A 26,414-nucleotide genomic window follows, 5' to 3' on the forward strand; every position below is an offset into this window, starting at 1 on the left:
ACAACTTTGCTTGAGCCACCTTGTCACTGCTTCCAGGCAGCTGGCTAATGTTTCTGGGGGAGAGTCGGGGCAGCCATCCATCAGGAGGAAGAGCTGGGCGTCATCAGCATATACTTGCTCTCTTACCTATAACTGTTGTTTGTAATGCTCTCCCATGGAAGCATATATTGGGGTTGTGTCTGCACAGGTCGGCTACTGATAAGATCTTTCTAGCTCACAAAAGAGCAAGGCAGGGGGTGCCCCTGCATTCTGCATGTGACACGGCTGTTTTGCTAAATGTGTTGCACCAAGAAGAGAGGCACCATTTCCCCTGATTTTCTCCTGAGCTGCCCAAGCTGTCATGGAGGATAAGTGGTAGTGGCCCCCAGCGGGGCAGGAGAGGGGGAATGTGTACCTGTACAGGTAAACACAACTCTGTTTTCATTGTCACTCTCCATGCAGTCCCGCACTGAGAGAGTCGCAGGCAGGCTTACCTAGATGAGGGAGTGAGCTGATCAGTCAAATGGAGAGCGTGCAACAGCTTGGCCCACCGTTGACTCCATGCATTCACATCCACAGCATAATGATGGATGAAAGTCTCAGAAGAGGACTGCGCAGTGCTTGCAGATGTCATCAAGGGACACACCTCTCGGGAAGGCAGCTGAAGAGGACTGAGAATTCCTGGTGGAGTGCTCCGAAGAAGCAAAGGACACTTCACGCCCACTTGAGTAACTCAACACAGTTTAATGGTGCTCACAACCCAGTGGGACAGAGGCTGAAAAGAGGCCCTTTTGCCCTGGTAGGGCCTGGTGTGGCAAATGAACAACTTTGGCTCATTATAAATGGACAGAACCTTATGAATGGACAGAACTATACCAGTCTGGCTTCCGTGCTGGTCACCCTGACGGTGCTGGTCTCCGTCGCCAGTTGGATCAAGGTGGCTGCTGTGTTAGTTCTTTTAGATCTGTCAACCGCATTTAATGTGGTCGACCACGAACTTCTAGCATGCCGCCGGGACGGGGATAAGGAGCACAGCATTACGCTGGATACACTCCTTCCTCCTAAACCGGACCCAGAGAGTGGCGTTGGGGGATGAGCTATTGAGCTCATTTGGGCTCCCTTGTGGAGTACCACAGGGCTCGGAGCTTTCCCCCATGCTTTTCAGCATCTTCATGTGCCCTCTGGCCCAGCTGGTAAGGAGTTATGGCTTGGGTTGCCATCAGTATGCTGATGACACCCAGCTGTATCTCCTGATGGACGGCCACCCTGATTCCCCCCTGGATCCATTTGCCAGATGTTTGGAAGCCGTAGCTAGATGGCTCGAGCAGAGTCATCTGAAACTCAACCCTGCCAAGATGGAGGTCCTGTGATTTGGGTCGAAAGGAGCAGATCAGGAAGCGCGATTACCCACCTTGGCCAGGACGCAACTGACCATCGCGCCCCAAGCAAGGAATTTGGGGGGGACCTTGGATGCCTTGTTAACACTGGAGGCCCAGGTCAAGAAGGTAGCGGGCCAGGCTTATTTCCATCTTTGCCAGGCCCGGCTACTAGCGCCCTACCTGTCTCCTTGACCACATAGCCACTGTGATCCATGCGACGGTCACTTCCAGAATAGATTTTTGTAACTTGCTCTGCGTGGGCCTATCCCTGCGCCTGATCTGGAAATTACAGCTAGTACAAAATGCGGCTGCTAGGGGCCTCACTGGAACACCCTGGAGGGCCCACATCCAGCCAGTGCTGAGGCAGTTGCACTGGCTACCAGTTGCTGTCCAGATCTGATTCGACGTTTTCGCTTTAACCTTTAAGGCCCTCTGCAGTCTAGGACCCACATACCTGAGGAACCGCCTATTTCCCTATGCCCCCTACAGTGCCCTACATTCTGTGGGTGATAATTTATTGGTTGTTCCCAGCCCCAGGGAAGCACAACTGGCCTTGACCAGGGCCTTTTCTGTCCTGGCCCCGACATGATGGAATGAGCCTCTCAGGTGAGTTGTAGGTCCTGCGGGAGCTTCCAGCTTTCCACAGGGCCTGCAAAATGGGACTCTTCCACCAGATTGAGGCCAGGGTGATGTGGAAGAACATCCCCACCCCGGTCAGCTAGCAGAGAGTCTTACGATCTGACCTTCTTTCCATCCCTCCATAAATGGGGAAAAGGGGGGAGAAGGGGTAATTTTTCTGGACTATTTAGTGCCATGTTGCCATGAGTGAGAGCTTTGTTGTTGTGACCTAGTCTAGGCCTTCTCTGTGACAAGAGAAGGAGGAGTCAGGTCAACAAACAAGAAGTGGCAGTCTTCCTGTTTCACTCTATACATGTTGTCAATCTTCCCTGAGGTAGGTTGAATTGTAGAGGGTTTTTCACAGATGGATTTGGCAAGGTCCGGGAAATCATCCAACACTGGGAATGCAGAGAGCCTGGTGTTTTCAAATATGGAGTGTTCGGAATTTTGTTCTTAGGCTGGGGATTGCAGGCACTAACATCCATGTCCAGTGACTTCACCATGCAGAACATTTGCTCAGAATAGAGGTGTACATCATCATTAGGTGACAGACTTGAGGTGTGTCCTACAGCTTTATTCAAGGAGAACATGTCTTCTACTGATGGCAGAGAAGAAGGAATTAGGAAAATGGCATATTTTCCCTTCATGCATGAGGGTTGGTTGGAAAAGCCACAGTACATGCAGAAAGGAGGGGCACCCCATCTTTGACCTTTTGAGAGTTAGAAAGATCTTCACACCCAGCCTGTGCAGATGTAGTCCCAATGTGTTTCAGCACGGAGACTGACCATGAACTGGATGTCCTGTCTAATCCATCTAGGCTACTTTTTGATTCTTATTAATGCAATTTTTAAAATTCTGCTCAGCTAAAGTTGTCAAGGTGGCTTACAGATTTAAAAAAGAAAAGCATAAACAAATGAGAGTATACAAAACACAATGGAACACATTAATATAATATCCTGTTTATGACTAATTAGCTGTTTCCCGCCTTTTAATACTAAAAAATCATAGCTAAGAGTGTCAAACTGATCTTTCTTGCTCCCCTAGGTATGGTGCAGCACTGTGTTCCAGATATATTCAAGCCTCAGCAGACTATCTCTCCTGTTTGGAAACAAAATACTATAGGAGAACATTCACGCTAGCTAGATGCTTTGCGTTACCTTCTGCCATGCTGGTGGGCCGCTTCAAGAAAACCCCAGTAGCTGAAAGACTCTGCCCCTGTAATTCTGGGAAGATAGAGTCAATCGAGCATGTCCTCTTGAGGTGCCCTACCTTCAACTCTGTAAGAAATAAATTCATCCTCCCATTACTCAGGGATTCTTCCAATAGCTCAAACAAAGGTAAAGTCCAATTTCTCCTGTGGAACACTAGAGGCCATATTATTAAGCAGGTTGCAAAATTTTGTGCTCATGTGCTTAGCATACAGGAAAGACAACTTAAGCTTAAGTAAAGGTGTTTTAGAGGAATTTTACTATGCATTTTTATAATGTACTTATCAATTATGCAATTTTAAATATTTTAAATTTTGCATTGGTTCCCTGATTATGTAACTTCCGCTGTGAAATGTTTTTTTGCCATCTGTTTTATTTGGACGCGGTGCTGTATTAAATAAATTTGATTTGATAGCTAAGTTTCCCCATTTATTAAAATTGTTCTTTCTTCAGTCTATTGCAATATTCTATTAACAGCAGATATTATATTATGCTGGGGGGAGTTTCAGCATTGTATAACTTTCTTTGGTAGTAGTTCAACAGAAATATACCTCTGTACTTAATGGTAAATGTACTTTCTGTTGTTTGTACTGTTGTATAACTAGCCCGGCTACTAGTGGTTGTTTTGATTCCCATTATAATTTTACAAATTATTTTTGTTTAGGAAGTGCCCTAACATATAGTCTAATTCTGAGAGATTGTCTACAATTTTAGAATTGTTCTTAGGATTGTTCCGTAAGTCATTGCATTTTCTTATTTTTAAAACATCCTTTCCCCAGCAGAACCATATGTTTTTGTGAGTCCTCTAACTTCTCTGTTCACTTTGGTTAAGGCTGTTGGGGTGAATTGGCTTGTAGTACCTACCCCCTCAAGAGCCTCTTGTGGCGCAGAGTGGAAAGGCAACCGTCTGAAAGCTTTGCCCATGAGGCTGGGAGTTCAATCCCAGCAGCCGGCTCAAGGTCGACTCAGCCTTCCATCCTTCCGAGGTTGGTAAAATGAGTACCCAGCTTGCTGGGGGGTAAACGGTAATGACTGGGGAAGGCACTGGCAAACCACCCCGTAGTGAGTCTGCCATGAAAACGCTAGAGGGCGTCACCCCAAGGGTCAGACATGACTCGGTGCTTGCACAGGGGATACCTTTACCTTTACCTACCCCCTCTATATAGTGAAACTGCTTATGAAATACCCAGTGTTTAAGAGGTAGACTAATCACTACAGGACCAAGAGAAGCTTTCCCCCCCCACCCCCTTTTTTTTGTACTCTGTTTTTACTACCCACAAGAGTCTTGAAGAGATTTACAACTGCCTACTCTTCCTCCCCCCACATCAGGCACCCTGTGAGGTAGGTGAGGCTGAGAGGGTTCTAAGAGAGCTGTGACATGTCCAAGATCACAAAGCTGGCTGCATGCGAAAGAGTAGAGAATCAAGCCCAGTCCACCAGATTAGAGGCTGCCACTCTGACCCACTCCACCAAGGTGGCTTTACCCTTTTCTTGGGCCCAGTCACCGAGACTTCCCTATTTTTAGTGTGGTTTCTTGTCTCTGGGCACAACAGGAGGTTTATGCATTGCTAGGATACTGTGGTGCCAAGGCCAGAGCTAGAAATAACTCTGCCCAAGAATGACACAGGGTGGGCAGTTGACATTCTCTGGGTTATGCATGTGCCAGTTCACATGTAAGAATGTGAACACCAGCTGTAGAGCTGTTACTAGCTTCTGTCTCATGTTTTTTAAATATTCTTTTAAAGCGTTTGGGATACTGTAGGCAGGTCGCACGCCAACGTAATTGTCCAGGGTTACATTTTGAGGAACAGCAAACAATCCTTGTGGTTAAACAACTGTCTAAATGTGTGCTTAATTCTGAACCAGAATGTTAGTGGCTGAGTGAATAAAAACAGGAGGGGAGTGCTAGCCTCAGTCCTCTTCTGTATACCCTTTCTACTTTCACCCTTCCAGGCATGATGATGGGTTGACAATACAGAGGAACTGGATAGGAGTTTGGTTGCATACTAAGGAGAGGCTCAGGGGAACATACCTGCAATAGGGACGGTGGCCAGTAAGTAGGAGCAGGAGTGCAGGGCTATTGATAGGGTTGCAGAATCCCAGTGCAGGTGACTTTATTTTTTTTTAATCCTAGAAGAGTATTGGAGTAGGAGAAACTACTTTTATGGAACTTCTCCCATTCTACTATACCTGCCACGTTTGTACCTACAACACAAATTATAAGAACATAGGCAGAATCAGAAGCTAAGGTGCTTGGGATGGGGTCCCTTTTTCCTTGGACTGCTTATTAATGTTCAGATCAACCTCATCTTGTGCTGTTTTTCTTCCAAACCTGATTATCCCTCACTCTTCATATTTGCAACTCATACCAATCCACACCTCCTGCAGTAGGTGATCCATGAGCTTGTAGCACTGAATTGTTGGGGGCTGGTAGCACACTGATTATTTCCTTCTAAATCCACAAGCTTTTAGCTTGTGCAATAGCAACAAGATGTGTCATTACATTTGTTGGTAAGCTCTGGGTAGTAAAAGGATTGCCAATTTCTCAAGCAAAGGTAATTCCTGTCCCTTTAAAAACTCTATAAGGGGGGAGGGGGGAGAGAGAGCTGGTGCAGCTGAGCCTGCTGGGCCAATGGTCACTTCAGCAACTCTCCCTTTCAGTGGGGAGGGCTGGGCAGCTTCTGTGTGGGCGGAGCGGCTGACCTCTGCCTCCCTCTCAGAACTCCCTAGGGCAGAGACACTATTTCCAGTAGTTGAGGACTGGGTACTTGTAGCCGCTTTCGATATTAGTCATTCTGGCTAAAGCGATATGGGGATTAAATGTTCAAAATGCATGGACAGATTTTATTACTTCTTTCGTCATCCCAGTGCCTGACATTTACTGGCAAAAAGGTCCCTGCTATCTACGCCTGTGTATTATAAATCCGAGAAGGAAGGGCAGAAAGCAGACGGGTAAACAGTAAACAAAAGCACTGATGAATGCATGAAAGCAAAGGAAGATGCACTCACAGTTCCTGAAAGCCTATTCTAAGACCTAGTTCTAAAGTCCACAAATTAAGACTGAAGTAATCAGTTTAATGCAGCGATAGGGAATTGGGACACATGCACACCCAATGAATATATACAAAACAAGGCCCATGGTCCTGACAGTGCAACAGCAGCTAGAACCATCATTTTCCAAAGGAAATGGGCTCTCGCCTCCTTACTATGAACAGTCTGCTCTTAGGTAGAGTCTAAACCACTGGAAGCAGTGTACTTAGGTGTACCTACTTTTGCAGTCTTGGGCTGTTGAATGGTTCAGCCATCTCCTCCTCTACAGGCAAATAAAAAACAGGCCCTTCCTGGCATGACGGAGGAGTGCATTATGAGAGTACATAACCGAGAAGGCAGTTCTGTACCTCAGTCCTTCAGGAGTAGTCCTGTGGTTTTGAACTGACCTGGGGAGATCATTCTAAAGGCATCAAGCCTTATACATAGGGTTGAGGGATACCGTAAGGCTGGCCAGTCAAGTGCAAGGAGAATCTTAGATGCTAGAACAGAAAATGTGGGGGGAGGGGGATTTTAAAACAACCTGAACTTTATCTGTCCTCTTGGAATGCAAACCACAATTCTGCATAAGAATGCACAGATCAGGGCGAGCTGCTGTAGGGCACTACAAACAATAATGTACTGTAAGCAGTGCTTATCTATATCCTTTTAATGGGAACAAAGAATGCTTTTATGAGGGAGCCCTAGATCTTAATGTTTGTCTGAAGTAAGCAAGAAGCTACTGAAAGGGGGGGGGGAGCAATATATTGAGGACTTCCCTGTAATGAGGGTGTGCAATGTGTGTGAATGCTGTGGGGATGGGAGTACCCTTTTATTTGGCCCTTTACTATTCCCTCCACCATCTCCATTATTCTCTTGGGGGAGTCACAGCAGTCTAGAAAGTTGTCTGATAAAAAAGCAGCTCCTTCAGAAGAAAAAGTTTGTCTTAAATTTCTACTTGGAGGTTGCTCTGCACAAGTCCTGACAAAGTCAGCCGCATTCCCCAATGCTGTGCTAACGGAGGAGGGCAAAAGCACTCAGGGATACATGAAAGAGAAGGTGCCTGTGCACACAGGAGTGGCTGGTTGCCTCTGGCCCTAGAGATGTGAGAGCTCTCCTGGCCAAAAGACACCTCCCCCCAAGACAAAGGCCATGAAATTCTGGTCCACCTCTGCAAGTTATTGTGATCTGCAGTGATTCTGTAAGTACTGCTAGTGTGCTGCAGCTTGCATAAAGAGGCTGAAATATGACCTCCTTGTCTTTAAGGGGGTGGAATTCAGCACTTAATGGGGGATCTCTTCCAGAACATTCCCTTAGCCCCTCAGACCATAGGTTCATGTCTCAGGAGTTTGTTCAGAAGATGGAAAACAGACTTCCTGCCCCTTAAAAGGTTTACATCCCAATATGAAAGCCTTTGTATCTTCGGAATAAGCTTAGGTTTGACTTGCTCCAGAAATCTCCCCCTGCAGCATGCCTGTGCAATGCAACTGACTGGGCCGGCCCCAACTGGGAGCCAGGGACGGTGCACGTCTGCTGAGATGCAAATCCGCCTGCCCTCACTCACTCACGCACGGGCGCTTTGCTCCTAGGTCAAGCGGGCACGGCAGAGCAGCTTGGAAGGGAGGTGGGGGGGGGCTTGAATGCAAAGGAGGGCCCCTGGAAGAAGTTCGCCCTGTGCAGCCCGCGGCCACAGCCGTCGGAGGAGACGCCGCTGCAAGCGAGCTGACATTCCCCGCGGCCGCACAGAGGCCGTTTCGCAGTGGAAGTAAGTTGCAGCCTCGGGACAGGCATTTCTGCGGCTTGGTGCGTGCGCAAAGCCCCAGCTCCGGGCCGGCTACAGGCAGGGCCTGCTGGCGCTCGCTGCACCTGCGGGGAGGGCGGGAGGGGGGCGGCTCTCCGTTCCGCCCCGCGGGCTCTTCCCGGGAACTCCGGGCCCGCGTCGTCGTCGCCGCCGCCCTCCCTCCCGGGCCGGGGCCGCAAGCAAGGGCGGGCGCCGCAGAGTTGGCCCTCCGGGGGCCAGCTGGAGCCGGAGAACGACGCGGGCTCCTTCCGTCACCTCAAGACTTTGGGGGGAGAGGGCCGCTCGGCCCTCCCCCTGCCCTTTAGTTTCCACAAAGAGCCGGCTGCCCTGGTGGTCGTGCGGGGCTGCTCTCTTCAGAAGTGCGCCGAAGTCAACGGGCTGCGGGGCCTAACTCTGCCCGACCTGGTGGGTAGCGGAAGCCTTGGGGGACGACGAGAGATGCAGCCCGGCTCGATGGCCACGAGAAGACTGGCGGGCGGCGAGACGCGGGGGTTCGCGGCGACCAGCTGAACACGGCGACTTCCCGGGAATCGGCTTAGCCTCTCTGCCTCCTCGCCCCGGTTTCGTGGCAGGTGGCGAGGGCGGCCCGAGCAAAGCGCCGAGGTGAGATTCGAACTGGGCTCTCCGTAGGACTGACCAGAGAAGCCACAAGTGCGAGGGGGGGGGGGGAGCGAGACACTTGTGGCTTCATCTTAATCAGTCCGCAGCCTGCAAGGCATCCAGCGCGCTCTGGCGTCGCCTCGCCCGCCAATCCCACCGCTGCCTACCCCCCCCCCCCGCCGCCCCGGCTCCTGCGTGTCTGATGGACGCACCTCCTCCCGCCTGGCCCAGGCCGGCACTCAGCGCCTTCCCCGGCGGCGCTCTGCGGAGAGCCCGTCGCAGGTGGGCGGCTGTGCCCGTCCGGGCCGCTCCGCCTTGGGGGGTGGGTGGGGTGGGGGGCTCGGCTGGACGCGGAGGGCGGGCGAAAGGCATGAGTGGGACTTTCCTCCGGCTGCGGCTGCGAGGTCGGCTTGGTCCTCCTCCTTCCGGGCAGGGGAGGCGAGGCCGCGCCAGGTGAGGCCGGCGGGCGCAGGTGGGAGACGGAGGTGGGGGGTCCCGGGGTCAGCCTGGGCGGGCGAGTTACTCGGCGCCGGGGGGGGGGGGGAGGGCGCAGCAGCAGCAGCAGCAGCAGCGCCTTCGCTCGCCCCAGGGCCAGGTGGGCGCAGAGGAGCGCCCTGGCGGAGCGAGGAGGCAAAGCGCCATCCCGTTGCCCTTCTGGCCACGCCGAGCGGAGGCGCCTGTCCGTGGCCGCGCGGCGGAACTCTCGCGGGCTGTTTAGCGGGCTGTGAAGGACGCGCGGCCACGTGGGCTCTCCGGCGATCCGCTGGCCGCCCTTGGGCGCTCTCGGGGGCGGGGTTCTGACCGGGGAGGCGCGGTCTGGCCACCTCAGGGCGGGTTCGGGAGAGATTTCCCCAGCCTCCTTGGTGAAAATCCAGCTTGAAAGTCTCTGAAACTGTTTGCCCCTGAAGGGGCTCGGGGCTTAAACATCTGCCAGGGAGATTTGAGTGAGTGGACAGGACAGGACGTGCACATGAGGTTCTTGTGGTGCCTGCCTGCCTTCTTCCAAGTGGAAATTAATTCTTATGCCCTCTGGAGGGAAGAAGTGTGGCACAGCCCAGCCTGGTTTGATCTGGGACGCTCAGCAAGGTCAGACTCAGTACTCTGCAAGCCATGTGCAGAGGAAGGCAATGGCAAACCAGTTTGGTTTAGTTGCTTGTCCTGCAAACCTTGGGGAGTCCTCCTCCTTAGTAGGCTGTGGCTTGACAGCATTTTAGTCACACACGTCCCCTCAAGCAGGAGAGTTTGGGCAAGTGGGCAGGTAAGCCACAGGCACTTGCGATGACCTCTGCAGGAGTGGCTGCCTTGGGCTGAGCAGAGGCACCCCTCATGCCAGCATGATCCAATGAAGCTGACAGGCCAATGGATTTGGGACAGACCCAAGGACTTCACACAGCTTGGGGCATTCACTGCCACCAATCGTTGCGAGTTGACTGTAGAAAGAACAATTCAAAAAGGGTCAGCAGTTGTTAGCTGTGATGGCAAAATGTTTATGTTCAGACTCATAAAGCTGAGCTCCAGCTGATCACAGTTAGTGGAGGGAAGATCTGTTGCCTTGTCGCTCAGCAATTATGGGAAATAGCATGCTGAAGAAGGCAGGGCTCCTTTGGTCTGATCCAGCAAACTTTTGCTTCTGTTTTCTCATGGTGGTCATTTTCATGATATTCGGAATGTGAACAGTAATAGCTTCTGCATCTGGGCACTGGAGGGAGAGGAGTCTGCTGAAGGGGGGTGGTAGCAGTTGTCTAAGGGAATCCGCTTCATTGTTTGAACAGCCGCTCTGCAGGAATCCTGACAAAGGATTTGGAGAGTGGTTCCCTTGCCTCCAAGCCTTCCCCTTCTCTTCCCTCCCCCACCTGGATTGGAGGCTACAGGAAGAATCTGCACATCAATAGGCTCCAGGGGTCTGAAGGGAAGAGACATGAGTCAGCCAGGCCAGGCCAGTTCAATGAGAAGGCTACAGAGAACATCACACCCCATGAAGCCCCATTGTTTGTAGGTGATACAAAACTGGTGGAAAACCCTCCAGTGTGTGAACTCTTTTTAAGCTGAGCAATATTTGATGATCATGTATCTGTCATGCATGGTCACATGAACAGTTTCACAGTGCAGGAGTGAAGGTTCTGCGTTTTTAAGCGGGATGGCACTGAAAGCAGAAGGAACTTCTGGTCTTACACTGTGTCCCCCTCAGGTGCCCACGGGTGGGTACTGTCACTGTGTGACAACTGTTCTGCAACCAGTTCCAGGGCTGAAGGAAGAGCTGCTAGAAAGCTGGCACTGATGGCACTGAAAGCAGAAGGAACTTCTGGTCTTACACTGTGTCCCACTCAGGTGCCCACGGGTGGGTACCGTCACTGTGTGACAACTGTTCTGCAACCAGTTCCAGGGCTGAAGGAAGAGCTGCTAGAAAGCTCTTTACTGGGGCTTTGTGGCAGTTAGGATTGTCTGGGGCAGGAGGCATCCCAACACTGGGAGCCACTGGGATTGCTTTCACCTTGGTGAATCACCCTGGGGATCCATTTTTTTGGGTGCTTCGTAATGTGTGCCTTTTTCCTTCCCTTGTGAGATGTTATGGGATTAAAAAAAATCTTGTTCTGTTTATTTGCTTAATAGTCCACTAGTAAAAGAGCCCATTGTATCCTAAATACAATGGGCGCTAGGAGGCAGTGGGAGAGTAGGCAGTGGGAGAGTTCTTACCCGGCGCTGTGTTTTCAGAATGGCGGCCATTTTGATGGCGGCGGAGGCGGCTTGATCGGTGGCGGCGGAGGCGGCTTAACGGCGGAGGCTTGAGGGCGGAGGCGACTTAACAGGGAAGGCTTGATCGGCGGGCGCCGCGCTTCGCGCGACTGAATGGCGGCCATTTTGATGGCGGCGGAGGCGGCTTGATCGGCGGCGGTGGAGGCGGCTTAACGGCGGAGGCCGGGGTCTCCCTGGCCGGCGGGCTGACGCATCCGACGCGTCAGCCCGCCAGCAAGGAAGCAACTGCGAGCCGCGCTTCGCGCGGCTCGCAGTTGCTTTCTTGAGCGGCGGCTTGACGCGGCGAGAGGCGCTTCGCGCCTCTCGCCGCGCCAAGCCGGGGGCTCCCTGGGCGGCGGGCTGACGCGTCGGAGGCGCAGTTGCTTCCTTGTGAGTGGGGTGGGAATCGACCGAGCCAATCGGCAGGCGCTTCGCGCCTGCCAATTGGCTCGGCCGATGGTCCGTCAAGAGGAAGGGGCCAATTGGCACCCTTCCTCATCCCGGACCGAGCCCGCCCTAACTCCTCCTACACAGCCCTTACGGCTTTATTTAGTCCGTGGCGCCCATGGCGCCACGGGCGGTGTAAAGATTTTTGTTCCTTAGGCTCAGTGCAGTAGAACATTGTATAATAAATATAACTAACGAGGCAATACATCTGCTTTGCAGAACAGGAAAAAAGACAACAAAAATATAGTACACCATAATGCTTACAGTAAGCAGTGCAATTAAACTGCCTTAAAATTGTCATAGACATTAGAATGGCAACCCGACAGGTCAGTTTTTGAAGTTGTTTAAGGATGAAACAGCAGTCCTAGTAGAGTTAAAGTAAAGGTAAAGGTATCCCCTGTGCAAGCACCGAGTCATGTCTGACCCTTGGGGTGACGCCCTCTAGCGTTTTCATGGCAGACTCAATACGGGGTGGTTTGCCAGTGCCTTCCCCAGTCATGACCGTTTACCCCCCAGCAAGCTGGGTACTCATTTTACCGACCTCGGAAGGATGGAAGGCTGAGTCAACCTTGAGCCGGCTGCTGGGATTGAACTCCGAACCTCATGGGCAAAGCTTTCAGGCGGCTGCCTTACCACTCTGCGCCACAAGAGGCTCATATCCTAGTAGAGTTACAACCTTCTAAATCCATGGTCTTAGAAAGGTATAACTCTGCCTAGCATTCAACTGTTAGTGACATACTAGGAATATCCATGTTTAGTAGACCAATTATTCTCCTCCCCCAGTAAACTGATACATTATTTGGAAAATATTAACCATGGGGATAGGGAAGTTCTTCACACTCCGAATCTTCTGCATACAAAGCAAATTAGTGAGTGAGGAGAAGTCATAATGTGACCTGGCAATCTGTATTTTACCCCCAAGGAGCATGCAAAATACAAGGCTGGTTGATATTTCTGGAAAACGGAGACCCCCCCCCCCTTTCAAGCTCTCCTGTCTGCTGTGTCTTGATCCTGGTCATAAAAACTGAGTTTTCCACTAGACTAGAGGATCTTGAGCCACACTTCTGTGGGACTTGGAATTCCTTCTGTAATAGCTGTTGGGAGGCAGAGTGTTCTTTCTCTCTCACCCACTGAAAATGGGGGGCATGGCACGGCCTGCCCGGTTCCTTTTGCAGAATCCTGGTGCTCCCGGGCTGCCTTGTTTCAGTCAGGCAGGTGGCAAGTTTTCATTGATGTTTTCCATTTTGCACATGTGCAAGGAAAACAAGACAGGGAACCCCAGGAGACTGTCTGGGCTGGAGTTTCTCCGGGAACAGTGTTAACAATAGGTGCCAAGGCTTCTGGACTCTGGTGAGCAGGGAAGTAAGGAAGAGCTGCAAATGTGTTTTCCACTTGGCTTGACCAGTGACCCCTCAGCCTAAATGGAGCCTCTGTCTGGTTGGTAATTGCCTGGCAGGTCTCTGAGGAATGCAGCAGTCCCACTGGAGACTGCAAGGCTTAAGGATTAGGTTTGTGAACAGTGGGATGCTAAGCTGGAGAGAGAGAAAAAATAATCACATGAGAAACTTGTCTTCTCTCATTCTTGCAGGTCAGTAGAGAAAGAGGCCAGACGCAACCCCTCCTGAGCATAAGCAGAAGTCTCCTCCAGGTGTAGGCAACTGAATTTCTTTCTGTGTCTAGCGTTAGGGAGCCAGCATTGTGTAGTGGTTGGAGTGTTGGCCAGGATCTGGGAGACCAGGCTCAAATACTCGTGCCATGGAAGCTTGCTGGGTGAGACAGCTACACTTACTTTGTCTAACCTGCCTCACAGGGTTGCTGTGAGGATAAAGTGAAGGAGGGGAGACTGTTGGAAGTGGGTTATAAATGAAATAAAATGCATAGAATTCCTTTGGATACCTGCATTTTTCTCCAGTTGGTTAATTAAACTGAACGACGGTTGGGGGGGAAGGCATCTAGCTAATGATTTGAGAAGTGATTTCGTGATTAGCTAAAATATTTTTGTACTGAGACTGCACCTTTGTGGAGAGGGAGCTTTTAGGGGAAACAAGGCAGGGAAATAAGACTTGCAAGGAATTGTGGGGGGCATCTCATTTTCCTCTGCACCCCTATCCCTACTATTTCTTCTTTCCCTTCTCTGACAGTCCCTGTAACCTTTCCCTGCCTCTTCCTGCCCACCAACCAGCTTTCCAATCTGTTCTCCTGTCTTCAGCTTTCTCTCTTCCCTTCTTCTGGGAGCCTTCCTCTGGGAATAGTCTGGCCCACTTGCCTGGAAGCAGGTGACTGGGGAAGGGACTAGTTGCTGCTGAATTGCTAGGCAGGAGATTAAAGATTAGGACTTCCAAAGACTAGCCCTACACATAGATGGAGATCACTGACAGATGTGTGTGAGGTGGTGAGGCTGGGAAGAGGGGAATATTTTTGGACAAGTGGACTCTGACAATACAGACGAGCTTTGCTTAAACCAAAATGGAAGCAGAGTGCTGACACTTAATAGTCAAAAGGTCACAGAGCAGATTTTAAATTGGCCTGGGGAAAGTGACAGGAGCTGGGGAACATCTGGTTTGGGATGACTCATCCCTAAGGGACAATGGGTGAAATGTTCCAGGTCATTAAATATGAACAGGTTAGAACTTGACAACGAGTGTGTGGCAGCTCTTTAAGGAGATTAAAAGGGGAAATGTGCCTGCCAGCACTTGGGGGTGGTTCAGATATGAAATCTCCAAGCCAAGTTGGTGGAGCAGGAGTGCAAAATGAGAGCACAGAAACAGCTGGCATTTTAGAAACTTGGCGGAATGAGTCGGGTTAACTTTAAACACTTTAGAAGGGCCGTCTGTGGAATCACATCGCTCTCTGTGTTGAAAGAGAGCATGGAATCTTGGAAACTAGAACATGTAAGAGAGAAATACATGTTCCGTCAAACTGCTGTGGATGGGAATAACAGGAATGAAACACAATTGAAAGCTGGGGATATGCTTGGCCTACCTAACTCAGACCCTCTAAGGATTTCCTGGAGAAAGAAAGAAAGCTCCGCATTTGTGTACACTCAACATTTCTCCAGAAGTCTGTCACATCCACTTTTGCTTTGAGAAGAAGAAACTCCTTGAAAACAACAATGCAAAAGGAAGGTGAAAGGAAGGGTAAAAAAAAATCTTAATAATTATTTATTAATTTATTAATTTATTAATTTATTAATTTATTAATTTATTAATTTATTAATTTATTAGTACACACAGGAAACATATAATAAATATGAAATATATTATCAAATAGGCACAATGGTTATGCAGACCGATTAGACAGTCCTCCTAAATACTAATATTACTGTAACTTGCTCTACATGGGCCTTCCCTTATCCCTGACCCAGATGTTGCTGTTGGTACAAAATGCAGCCACCCAGGTCCTTACAGGGACCCTGTGAGGAACCTATATTTGACTTGTTCTCCAACAGCTGCACTGGTTGCCGATTGAGTTCTGGATCAGGTTTAAGGTGTTGGTTTTAACCTGACATGGTCTGGGACCTGTGTATCTCAGGGACCACCTCCCCATTTATGGCCCCAAATACCTTGGTGGCCAGCAAACTCTAATCTCCTGATGATCCTTGGTCTTAAAGAGGTGCCTCTGACCTCAACCAGAGCCAGGGTCTTCTTGACCCTAGCTCCAGTGGAATGAGCTGCCGGCAGAAATGCAGGCCCTTACAGGATGGTCAAAATTCTCAAATTCTGCAAAATGGCACTCTTCCACCATGCATTTAGTTGAGGCTATACCTGGGCCCCCTGCATGCCCCCATTTGGGGGGTTACTTTTGGATGAGTACCCCCTCTGAGCCAAGCTTTTCTGATATACATCCTAGCTTGTTTGCCTAACTCACTGGATTGTCCATATGTGAAGCAGCTTAATAGGAGTTAGGAAATTGCTTTTAATTGAATTTTAGAATTTAGAGAGACAGTTTGGTTAGGAGTGCGGACTTCTAATCTGGTGAGCTGATTCCCCGCTCCTCCCCCACATGCAGCCAGCTGGGTGACCTTGGGCTCTCCACAGCACTGATAAAACTGTTCTGACTGAGCAGTAATATCAGGGCTCTCTTAGCTTCACCCACCTCACAGGGTATCTGTTGTGGGGAGGGGAAAGGGAAGGCGATTGTAAGCCACTCTGAGACTCCTTCGGGTAGAGAAAAGCAGCATATAAGAACCAACTCTTCTTTTTGTATTTTGTATTCTTTTTACTGCTGTATACTTCCCCAAGACTAATTTTTTGAAAGGGATGATTTAGAAATCACAAAATTAAATATCTAAGTTTTCAATCTATTCAGTCGCAGCTGGGTAAGGAACAAAGTGCTCTGTCACAGGTCCCTGAAAAGCATCTCCCATGAGAGATGGAAAATAGTTTGGCGGACTGTTCCACAATCCCATTTGGGATCTGGTATTTCCCCCCATTTAAACAGCAAGTCCACATGGCTAGCAATGCCTGTTCGTATTCTATTGGCTGTCTTCTATACTTTATGTGGCAAGTCAAATCCTGCAGGCCTCTCGTTGAAGTTTATCAGGTTTTGGATATTGGGTGGAACTGATTGTATTCATGTTTGCAACAATTCATTCCCTAAGGCAAAATCTTGTTATTGCAGGATTTGTGCAGATCTTATTGCTGATTTTAGTCTGTGTCAGCCATGTCTTTGGGGATGGGAGTATCTCAGTTTTCAGTGATCTTTCTGTATTCACAAAGAACATAGAATATTTGGAAGTTAAAATCCCAGATCGTTAGGATGCACCACAGATTAGGAAAGGTACTCTCAAAACTAAAAAAATGCCAGTGTGTTTAGTGAGCAAAAACAAAAAAACCACAAAGTCAAGAAAGCTCCCCTTGAACATTGGCTTCCTTGTCCAAACGAGGAGAACAAGAAGGAGCTGGTGTGCTGCCAGAATAAAAGTAAGGGGACAATAAGGCAAGCTGAATGCGTATATGGGGGACACATTGCCCAACACTGCAAAGTCATACAATAATGATGTATTTGAATACGTCAGGAAACCTGCTGGGCAGGTGATTCGGCCCTTAGATGACAGAGGAGACAAGACAGAAAACTGAATGAACTCTTTGTGTTGGTCTTTGCCTCAGAAGACTTGGAGAAGTTGCCCATGCTGGCACAGTGTTCTTTGGGAAAGGATATCTAAAGAACAGATTGAAAGTGAGGTTACAAGTGGTGAAGTTGTGGTGCCAATTCATGTTGTTGTTGTTATGTGCGAAGTCGTGTCCGACCCATCGCGACCCCATGGACAATGATCCTCCAGGCCTTCCTGTCCTCTACCATTCCCCGGAGTCCATTTAAGTTTGCAGTCCATTTAAGTTTGCCAATTCATATAAGCTAACAAATCACAAGGAGTGCACCCAGGGTTCTTATAGAAGTCAGATATTACATGGTTGACCTCTTAATAATATGCAGCTTGTCACAAAAATGTGCATCCTCCCTCAAGGATTAAAACTTTGTAAGTAAAAAGAGAGAGGGGGGAATCCCAGAAATTTCAGGCTAGTTAGTCTTGAGACTTTTCTGGGTAAATGGTTGAAAACAATTGTTAAATCTGTTCTGGTAAGGCCTTGGAGGAAGAGCGTGTCTCATGGCTTAAGTGCCACTCAGCACTTAACACCCACTCAGGGCGGCTGTCCTGCCCCTGAGTGCCTCCTCCTCCAACCAGCTTGCCTGTCTGGCCTTCCGTCCCCCCCCCCTGACCACCCCTCCTCCTTCCACTTCCCTCTGAGGCTCAGAGGCTGCAAATCCCTGCTGCTTGAGAGCTGCCCCTGCCAGTGAGTTCCCTAACAGCTGCCTTCAGCCTTTCCAGGTCCTGGGGAGAGGGGGAGGCTATCCGTAGAGTTCTTCCACTCCATCCCACCCCACTCTACCCCCTACCCCAGTCTAACGCATGTTGTATTCCAGAATGCAATGGGCTTGCCCCCTAGTATAGAAATATTAAGCAAACAGAGGAACAGGCCCAACTCAGGAAGACTCACGATGTCCTTGCTGAAGTCACCTGATGAAACTTAATAGTTTTAGTATAATATGACAGTGTGTTGGACATGGGAGAATTTTACTTTCTTGGCTATGGCCATGAAAGGGGATGAGGTACGGCCTGGAGTGTTAAGACTAGGAGAAACAGGAATAGTTTAACATCTGATTTACAGTGGATTGGGCATGCAGGGAGCAAAGCTGCTGAGTTTTGGTGGGAGAGGGTCTAGAAGATATCTTGGTTATGAAGAATGTCCAGTGGGGACTTTAGCTATCATACAGGTAGGCAGGGATTTGGTAATATTCCTTTAAAAAACCATTATGAGAACTATTTGCTATTTACAACTCTGTACGTTTCAAAGATCTTAAAAAATTAAATTGGTACTTCATCAAGACTCAACTCTCATTTACTTTGTTCATGGAAGAACTGAAATTGCTGATAGAAAAACCAGTCACTTTGGCCAGATAAACTTTGTAATTGCACTTGTGTATGTGTGCATTTTCACCCTGGCTCTAGTGTATTATATAACCTGTTTGGGGATCTCATGAATGTAAGGAAATGTATGTTCAGCCCCAGGGATCTGGAGGAGAGATTTTTAGTGAAGTGAAGTGAAGTGAAGTGAAGTGAAGTGAAGTGAAGTGAAGGGCTTTAATCATGAGGAGGTCTTGGTAGATGTATCTCCTCAGGTATCAGCAAAAAGAAGCAGAAGGTAGGAATACATTGAGAGGCCTGTGGAGGAAAGTTTTCTGTAGAGTGTTTAGGGAAATTTGTGGTACTATAGCTGCTATTTCATTTGTTCATAAATGATCAGGAATTGGGGGTGCATAGTGAAGGGGCAAAGTTTGCGAATGACACCAAATTAATTAGGATGGTGAAAAGAGTGCTTGTGAAAAGTTGTAGAAGGATCATGGGCATTGGAAGGAAGACCTCCTCTATTTTTCCAGAAGCTAGATATGGTAATCGCTGTCCTAAGGCATTGTGGTGCCTAAAGCAGAAGGGCCTTATGGAGCCCTCATTGAATGAATGGGTGTGGGGGGGCAGCTTCCCAGGATCATGTGCTTCTGCACCAGTCTCACGGAAGTAGATGGGAGCAGGGCAAGAATTTCTGTTCATTTCCATGGAAGTTGTGCAAGATTTCTACTACTGTGTGCTACTGTGTGCAGTTCTGGAGGCCTCAAGAAGGACGTTGATAAAATTGAAAGGGTACAGAGGAGAGTGACGAAGATGATCTGGGGCCAAGGGACCAAGCCCTATGAAGATAGGTTGAGGGACTTGGGAATGTTCAGCCTGGAGAAAAGGAGGTTGAGAGGGGACATGATAGCCCTCTTTAAGTATTTGAAAGGTTGTCACTTGGAGGAGGGCAGGATGCTGTTTCTGCTGGCTGCAGAGGAGAGGACACGCAGTAATGGGTTTAAACTTCAAGTACAACGATATAGGCTAGATATCAGGAAAAAGTTTTTCACAGTCAGAGTAGTTCAGCAGTGGAATAGGCTGCCTAAGGAGGTGGTGAGCTCCCCCTCACTGGAAGTCTTCAAGCAAAGGTTGGATACACACTTTTCTTGGATGCTTTAGGATGCTTAGGGCTAATCCTGCGTTGAGCAGGGGGTTGGACTAGATGGCCTGTATGGCCCCTTCCAACTCTATGATTCTATGATTCTATGATTTCCCTTTTGTACTCCTGATCATGAATGTCGCTCCTTAATGGCACTCAAAATCCACTGCTGAAAGACTCTCCTCTACCCTACCTCGCATGGGGCGGTACAGAATATCATCTTGGGGGAAAGGTGCTTAATTTAACCTCATGTTAGGCTCCTGATAACACTTTCTTAGAGATGGTTGCCTAAGGATTTTTTTTTCTTCTGTTTGGTTAGAATACACGCTGTTGGTATGAGACAGGGTTCCCTGGGAAGTTTGGGTCATATGCCATTTGGATTCTTACTAAGCAGGTGAGAATATCCAGTGCGTTCCATAAAAATGCCCTGGTGGCCATTCTTCCCTTTCCCCTCTTTCCCCCTTTTACGTCCTCTAAATTGTGTTACATTCCCTTCACTTGTTGAACTTTCAATATATGCTACGTTTGTCATTAGAACACTTAAATAGGACTGCAAATTTAAATAAGCTGCAGTGTATTCCTGTACTGCTGATGCTGCAGACTGCCTGGCATAATATAAGTGCAGTAGCATATGGCTAAGCTGCATCATGTCAACTGAATGAAGCTGCTGTATCTGGAACCCTTGCAGTTAAATTGTTCACCCCAAAGGCTGTTTATAGTTTCTGTCGTAGCAGTTCCAGTGTGGCAGGAAGCAGCAGGAGAAATAGCAGGACTTCTCTGCGACTGAGCTGCAGAGCATGGCTTGAGCCACTCCTGACACCACTCCTAACACCAGCAGAGGCCAACAAATTGAACACATCAGAAATTGGGCTAATGTCACAGCTCAGTTATGTATAGGCAAGTGTGTGAAGTACAACCAGTGTCTGGCATGGTGGAGACTGCTTGGCTCCGTTGTACGTTGGTGTACAGCTGAAGATGAGTGGAACAGATACAACACCCATCCTTGCAGTGTTGAGTCAAGCTGCGAAGTAGAAACATGTATGGGCTGCTGATCCCTGGCATCTGAAGTGGATGGAATTTGGGAGAAAACAGTTTTATTTATTCTTTTTTGGTTCTGAGATTTCTTCCATTTGTCAGCATTTCCATTCTGGGGCTCCTGTTCCATTGACCAGCCTGTCCAGGTGGCAGTTTTCTATGCTACAGCATCAAATTGAGAAGCCCCAAGCCCCAGGATCACAAGAATTGTTTTGCAGAAAGCAAAGTCTATCTTTCCTCGGGGACTTTCAAGCATGCAAAATTAACCATGTGAGCGACATAGTTTTGTGCTTGCCTAGTCAGCCATTCAGACAAGCATATGACAAGCTAAAAATCCTACCATGCCTATCTATATGGAGGGCAGCTGAATCAGCCCTTCTGACCTCAAAAACTAATCATCAAGATATGCCTCAGCTCTAAGGCCATGAGTTGTGTCCTATGACAGGATAAGTCATTTAAATAAAATCCTGCCATTTCATCATATATTAATTTATATCTTCCTACCTGGTTACTATTATGATAGTGATATGGGGGAAGTCACTTTGCACATGTCTGAAGCCATTTTAAATTTTAGCTTCTAACACTTCTGTACAGGGAGTCATGACTGAACCCGAACCCTAGCCCAAAATTTGTTCTGAGAGTTTGTCCCCTAGGTCCTAGGAGGTGGAACTGAACCCAAACCTCAAATCTCTTGTTTGCCTTAAAAGGAGAACTGGTGTGGACCTCCTACACAGAAAACAAATGGTGTGATTCAGTGTAAGATTGTCTGAAAGAGTTTGGTTTCAGTTCCGATTTACACAGGGTGGGGGCTATCTGAACTGGGTTTGGGAATGGTGATCAGGTTTGGTTTGACTCCTGGTTTCTTATAGTTTGTATCCTATAAAGCCCTTAATTTTGTCCTCACAAAAATGCTGTGAAGTAAGTATGAGATAATATTTTGTCCAGGGAATTGTATAGACTATTTTGCATTCCCAAGCCCCTAAACTCCAGGCACTAACCCATACCTGCTGTTATTAATATGTTCAAGGGGAAGCCCCACTTTCCAACTGCATCTCCTGAATGAAGGAGTGTTGTCTTCAGCTACAATGCCTGCAGGAGTAGAGGATCTTCTTGTCCTCATATCTTGAGAAAGTTAAGTACTTTCTTTGAAGATGAAGGTAGCCGCAGAAAGTTGGCAAGTGGGTAGCCCTGGAAGCTTTCTGTCTTATGTGGAGTGGGAAAGAGTGTAATATTATTTTTAGCAGAATACTAAGAAAATTAAGTATTGCTTCTTGGACATTTTCCAGTTTTAGAAAGCCATGGCTAGTAAAGTCCCTCGTGTCCATTTGGGATTGAGGCGAGAGCTCTTGGAGGGGGGGGGGGCAGAAGAGCCATGGGCCACCTCCCTTGTCTGAGGGCTGGCACTGGTAGCAATGGTGTTGGGGGTGGGGGAGTATGCTGGACCCAGCGCAGCTCCCAGCCTTGCTGCTGCTGCCAGCAGAAGAGGGTATTAATTAAATAGTGTACACTACAGACGGTGTGGCCTGTAGGACACAAAGTTGTGTGATGCACATTGTTTTCTGTCAGTTCTATCACTCTACATGTGTTTGGAGGTAGCAACAGAAGTGTAAACTTCAGGTGGGCCATAAATGGGAGGGTAGCTAATGGCCTTCCTGCCACCCCCACCTCTGGTGATCCTCTGCTCAGGGGTTGGGACTGCTGGTAACTCTGTCTGAACGTTGTTTATGTTTCTTGCAGGGTGTAGAATGCTGGTTCCAGTGAGACTAGGCCTGCCCCCATGAACTTTGCCACCATCATGCTGTGGCCCTGGAGGGGGAGGCTGAAGGTGTTGCTTGCCACACTGATGCTGGTGTTACTCATCTCATGGCTCTACTTCCTTTTGGTCAATCTGGAATGTGAGTGGGAGCAGGGGTGGGTGGGTAGCTGGTGGGAGGGAGGGAGGGGGGTCTGCAACACAGATTGGTTTGGTGTGTGCATGGTTTGGGGCAGGGTGCTAGAACGTATTGGTGGCAGTGCTGCTGTGTGGTTGGGGAACCAAGCCTGGTTTGCCCCGTGTATATGATGGAAGGGTGAATCTACTGCGTTGAGAATGCCATAAGGAGAGGGAGTTGGCCACCAACATCTGTTGTCAGCTCCTTTGAGTCCCATAGCTCAGTACACGAAGACTGTTTGTTTCCCTCTCAAATACCATGCAGAAACAGTAGCTTGACCTCATTCCCTTTTGTAGATATTTGTTAAAAGCTACTGATTTGTACAGCCCAGCTTGTGTTCTATAATATGCAGGCTGTACATAAAATGCTGGGTCTCCAGTGAAAGATTTCCTTAAATCCCCTAATTCTGTCTGTGATAGACAAGCAATGAATGGGAAAGCCAGTGGTATAACTGAGTACAACATGATGAATGGGGTGTATGAGAAAACCCCTGGATTGCAGCCACAGAATAATTCTTGGCAACCTACCTGGGATGGCTAAAAGGGTTCAAGGCAGCAACAGATTGTCTGGTTAAGTGTTCTGTGGTATCCAGACCCTGCCTTCTACATTAAGCTTCTAGCTTAAAACCAAGCCTTGCAAGCTTGCAACTACCCAGGTCTGTCTTGCAAATCTGAAGCAAATTTGAGCATTTCTTCCCATGAGTGTTCAGATTTGTTGGCAGAGTTTAAATATGGAAAGAAGAATACAGCACCAAGCTGCTTAAAAGAATAAAATAATTTTATTATGGGAAACAAACTGTATAGAAAGAGGAAAGAGAGTTTTAGCTGTGTGACCTTTCTGTTGTCTTCATTTTGTGTGTTCTGCAGGCAAGTAGGGAGGAAGAGTGCTCAAAGGAGCAGGGAGTCTCCAACTGAGCCATTCTGGGCACTGGATGAGATTACTTTAAGAACATCAGGAAGTTCCTATTCTAACTGTGCTAAATACATGTCTCCTCCGATGCCCCCTGTAGGATATTCTCCATATGCCTTTGAATCATGCACGTCACAGGTCTTGAAGATTCAATAATTTAGATTCACCCCTTGTGGAACATTGTGTGGTTTCTTTTTCCTTCAGACTTTAGAGGAACTATTCTACCTCTAGAGGTCAACTTTTAACTATGGAGTAGGGTTGTCAACCTTCAGGTGGCATCTGGAGATCTTCCACAATTACAAGTGTTCACCAGACTAGAGAAAAAACTTCTTCTGGAGAAGACGGCTGCTTTGGAGGGTGGACTCTGTGGCATTATACACTGATGCCACCTTTCCCCTCCCTTCGCTAAAAATTGCTCCCCCCAAACTCTGCCCCCCAAGTCGCCAGGTATTTCCCACCTCAGAGCTGGTAACCCTACTGTACAGACAGATAAGGTGAGAAATATGTTTTGGGGGTCACCCAATTTCATTTTCACAAAACAATGGCAAAGTAAGTTTAATTGACTGAGAGTTGGTGATCCCACTGGTCTTCATGACTGAGTGGTAACTTGAATTCTGGTCTGTTTGCTTCACGTCCACCATACCACATGGTGGTTGTGACTGATTACTAATACTGTGCAGCCTTCAAGACCAAGCGGTGTATAGATCTACCCAGTCGATGTTTTAAGTCATAAAATATAGACAAGATAGAGCTTGACAATAAATATATGGCAGAAAATGGCAACTCCTTAAGGAGATTGAAAAAGGAAACCTGCCTGCCACCACTTGGAGAGTTAAATGGGAGGGGGGGGGGGAGTGTTTTCCCCTCTTCCTTTGTTGAAGTTCACCAAATTTAACTTGTCTTGCCCTTTTCTCTTGTACTGCTCTATTCTAACTCCCTATATTGGGGTGGGTTTTTCCTCTGCAGATGGGCCTTCCCTCCTGCCCTCCCCTTGCTTTGGAGAACAGCCAAAGTGGTACCTTGACCATGAGGCCTTGGCGTCCCAGGTGCGGAAGGTGGAAGAGGAAAACCATCTCTTGCGGCTGCAGCTAATCCAGTCTCAGGCTCAAGAAGGGAGCGATAGCAACCGTCAGGGGTCATCTTTTGTGGAAGACCATGATGTGCTTGGTGACAGGAGTAATGACACTGGCTGTTTTAAGCAGAGGACGGTGCAGAAGTGTGAGGTAAAAATGAAGCTCTGCTCATAGCTGAGGCACTAGTAGGCAATGCTCCACTTTCCACAGTGGGAGGGATTTGGAGGTTGTAACAGCCCAAGGTCCCGTGACAGATTACAGTTCCCAAAATATTGGATGCAGGCATATTCCCTTCTTGCTGTGGCCTACCCTGGATACTGTGAGACTCATTTTGCAATAGAAGCTGTAATGAAAAGAAGCAGCAGTGTCCCCATCTGCCACCTAAGCAGCTGGAATCCGGAGTGTCAAGGCTCTTAAGGAGGCACAAATGGTTTGTGCTGGTTGCCTCTCCTAGCTCTACCACAGTTGGCTTTTTGGTCTGTTATGCTTTCAAGATGAAGCCTGTAACTTGTCATCTGAGTCTATTGCAAAGTCGGCAGACCAAGACCAAGGTGTGAAGACCAGAGTAGGCTGGGTGACTCGGCATTTAGAATGGTGATGTATGCAATTCTTGCATTCCCAGCTCTATGGGGGAGGAAAGGAAAGAGGAGAGGGCTTGTTGTATTGAATTGTGGTGTGTGTGTGTGTGTGTGTGTGTGTGTGTGTGAGTCAGTCCTGATGATATCTTGTGTTTTTGCACAGCTTATCCATGTTGCAATTGTGTGTGCTGGCTACAATGCAAGTAGAGATGTAGTTACCCTGGTGAAATCCATCCTCTTCCACAGGTAACCTGAGGCAGAAACTGGGCTGTTTTCAATTTGAACAGATGGTGAGGCCCTTGGCTCTTCTGGGGCATAGGAGTATGAGTTTCTTTTGAACCTTGGCTTCCAAACTCCGGTTCTGGATAAGGAAGAGGAGCAATATAAGAGACTCAGATCATGGAGGGGGCCAATAAGGCTGGGTCCCCTCTCCCCTATTCTCTTTGCCTTTGTTTCAGCTGCCAGGATTCCTTGTTTCAATAAGGAGAGGAATCCTGAGACAACATGGCTGTGCCATATAGGGAAGGAAGGGATGGGAGCTACCATGGCTGCAATAGAAGAGTAAGAGGATATCAGGAGATGGGGCAAATCTTAGAAACTAAAATACCTTGCCTGTGAACATTGATCAAATTCTCATCTGACAGGAAGAACCCTCTCCACTTCCATCTCATTACTGACAATGTGGCACAGAAGATCCTTCAGACCCTGTTCCAGTCCTGGATGGTGCCCTCTGTTCACGTCAGCTTCTACAATGCTGATGATTTGAAGGTAGGAAATGCAGACCACAGCTTATATTCTCAATCAGCCCTTCCCTTGTTTCTTCCCTTTCTAGGCTGTGGGTGTCTGTGTTCACCTCCCTAAGAAAAACCTGGATGGGAATTGCCAAGAAGGCAGAGGACCTTAGAGATGGGAGCTATTTTATTCTTCTTCTGTTCTCTCATTAATTATTCTCATTAGTTATTCTGGGGGATTAGTTATTCTGGGGGAGCACCTTTTAATATGGCCTAAATCCTTTATGTAGGTATTAAGACCCTCCTGGGAGGAATCAGCAGGCCTTCTGTGAATGGGCAGGTGTGAGTTTGCTTGCTGTAGAGCAGAGATACTTTAGCAGGGTCAGAAGAGCCTTCATTGGGAAAACATTGCAGGCCCAAGAGGGTGAGTTCTGAATTTGTGAATCACAAACAAGACTGCTGTGTTCCTATTTGGGTATCGTCCCATGGTCCCCATGGCTTGAGGAAGTGCAGTTTAGGGCTTGGTCTTACCCATAGATGAGCATGTGGTTGGGACATTGGCTTACCTTTTCTCATGTTACTAAGCACCTGTCTCTGTTGCAGGCAGAAGTGTCCTGGATCCCTAACAAGCACTACTCGGGAATCTATGGGCTGATGAAGCTGACTCTCACCAAGGCACTGCCCTCTGACCTCTCCAAGGTCATTGTCCTGGACACAGACATCACCTTTGCCACCGACATTGCCGAATTGTGGGCTGTCTTGGGGAAGTTCTCAGGTAAGCGCTAAATGGGATGGAAAGGAGTTCTTTGGATTATCTGTTG

The 26,414-nt window shown here is 48.3% G+C and overlaps 1 protein-coding gene across 6 annotated transcripts in view; it reads left to right on the forward strand.

Moving 5' to 3' along the window:
* LARGE2 (LARGE xylosyl- and glucuronyltransferase 2) overlaps positions 1-26,414 on the forward strand; it is a 60,763-nt gene that overhangs the window by 21,823 nt on the left and 12,526 nt on the right. The window contains exons 1-6 of one of the 6 annotated variants that reach the window (XM_077322300.1): positions 7,267-7,412; positions 22,109-22,266; positions 24,178-24,434; positions 25,026-25,108; positions 25,507-25,630; positions 26,197-26,368. In XM_077322300.1, coding sequence (XP_077178415.1) covers positions 22,149-22,266; positions 24,178-24,434; positions 25,026-25,108; positions 25,507-25,630; positions 26,197-26,368 — 754 coding nt within the window. In that variant the 5' untranslated portion in view covers positions 7,267-7,412; positions 22,109-22,148. Of the gene's footprint in view, positions 1-7,266; positions 7,413-7,704; positions 7,977-8,146; positions 8,616-8,996; positions 9,066-19,708; positions 19,731-22,108; positions 22,267-24,177; positions 24,435-25,025; positions 25,109-25,506; positions 25,631-26,196; positions 26,369-26,414 lie in introns of those variants that run through there. The other 5 variants (XM_077322297.1, XM_077322298.1, XM_077322301.1 and 2 more) reach the window with 5 other exon arrangements.

Source organism: Paroedura picta, chromosome 2 (assembly GCF_049243985.1).
Source record: "Paroedura picta isolate Pp20150507F chromosome 2, Ppicta_v3.0, whole genome shotgun sequence".
NCBI classification, from domain to species: domain Eukaryota; kingdom Metazoa; phylum Chordata; class Lepidosauria; order Squamata; family Gekkonidae; genus Paroedura; species Paroedura picta.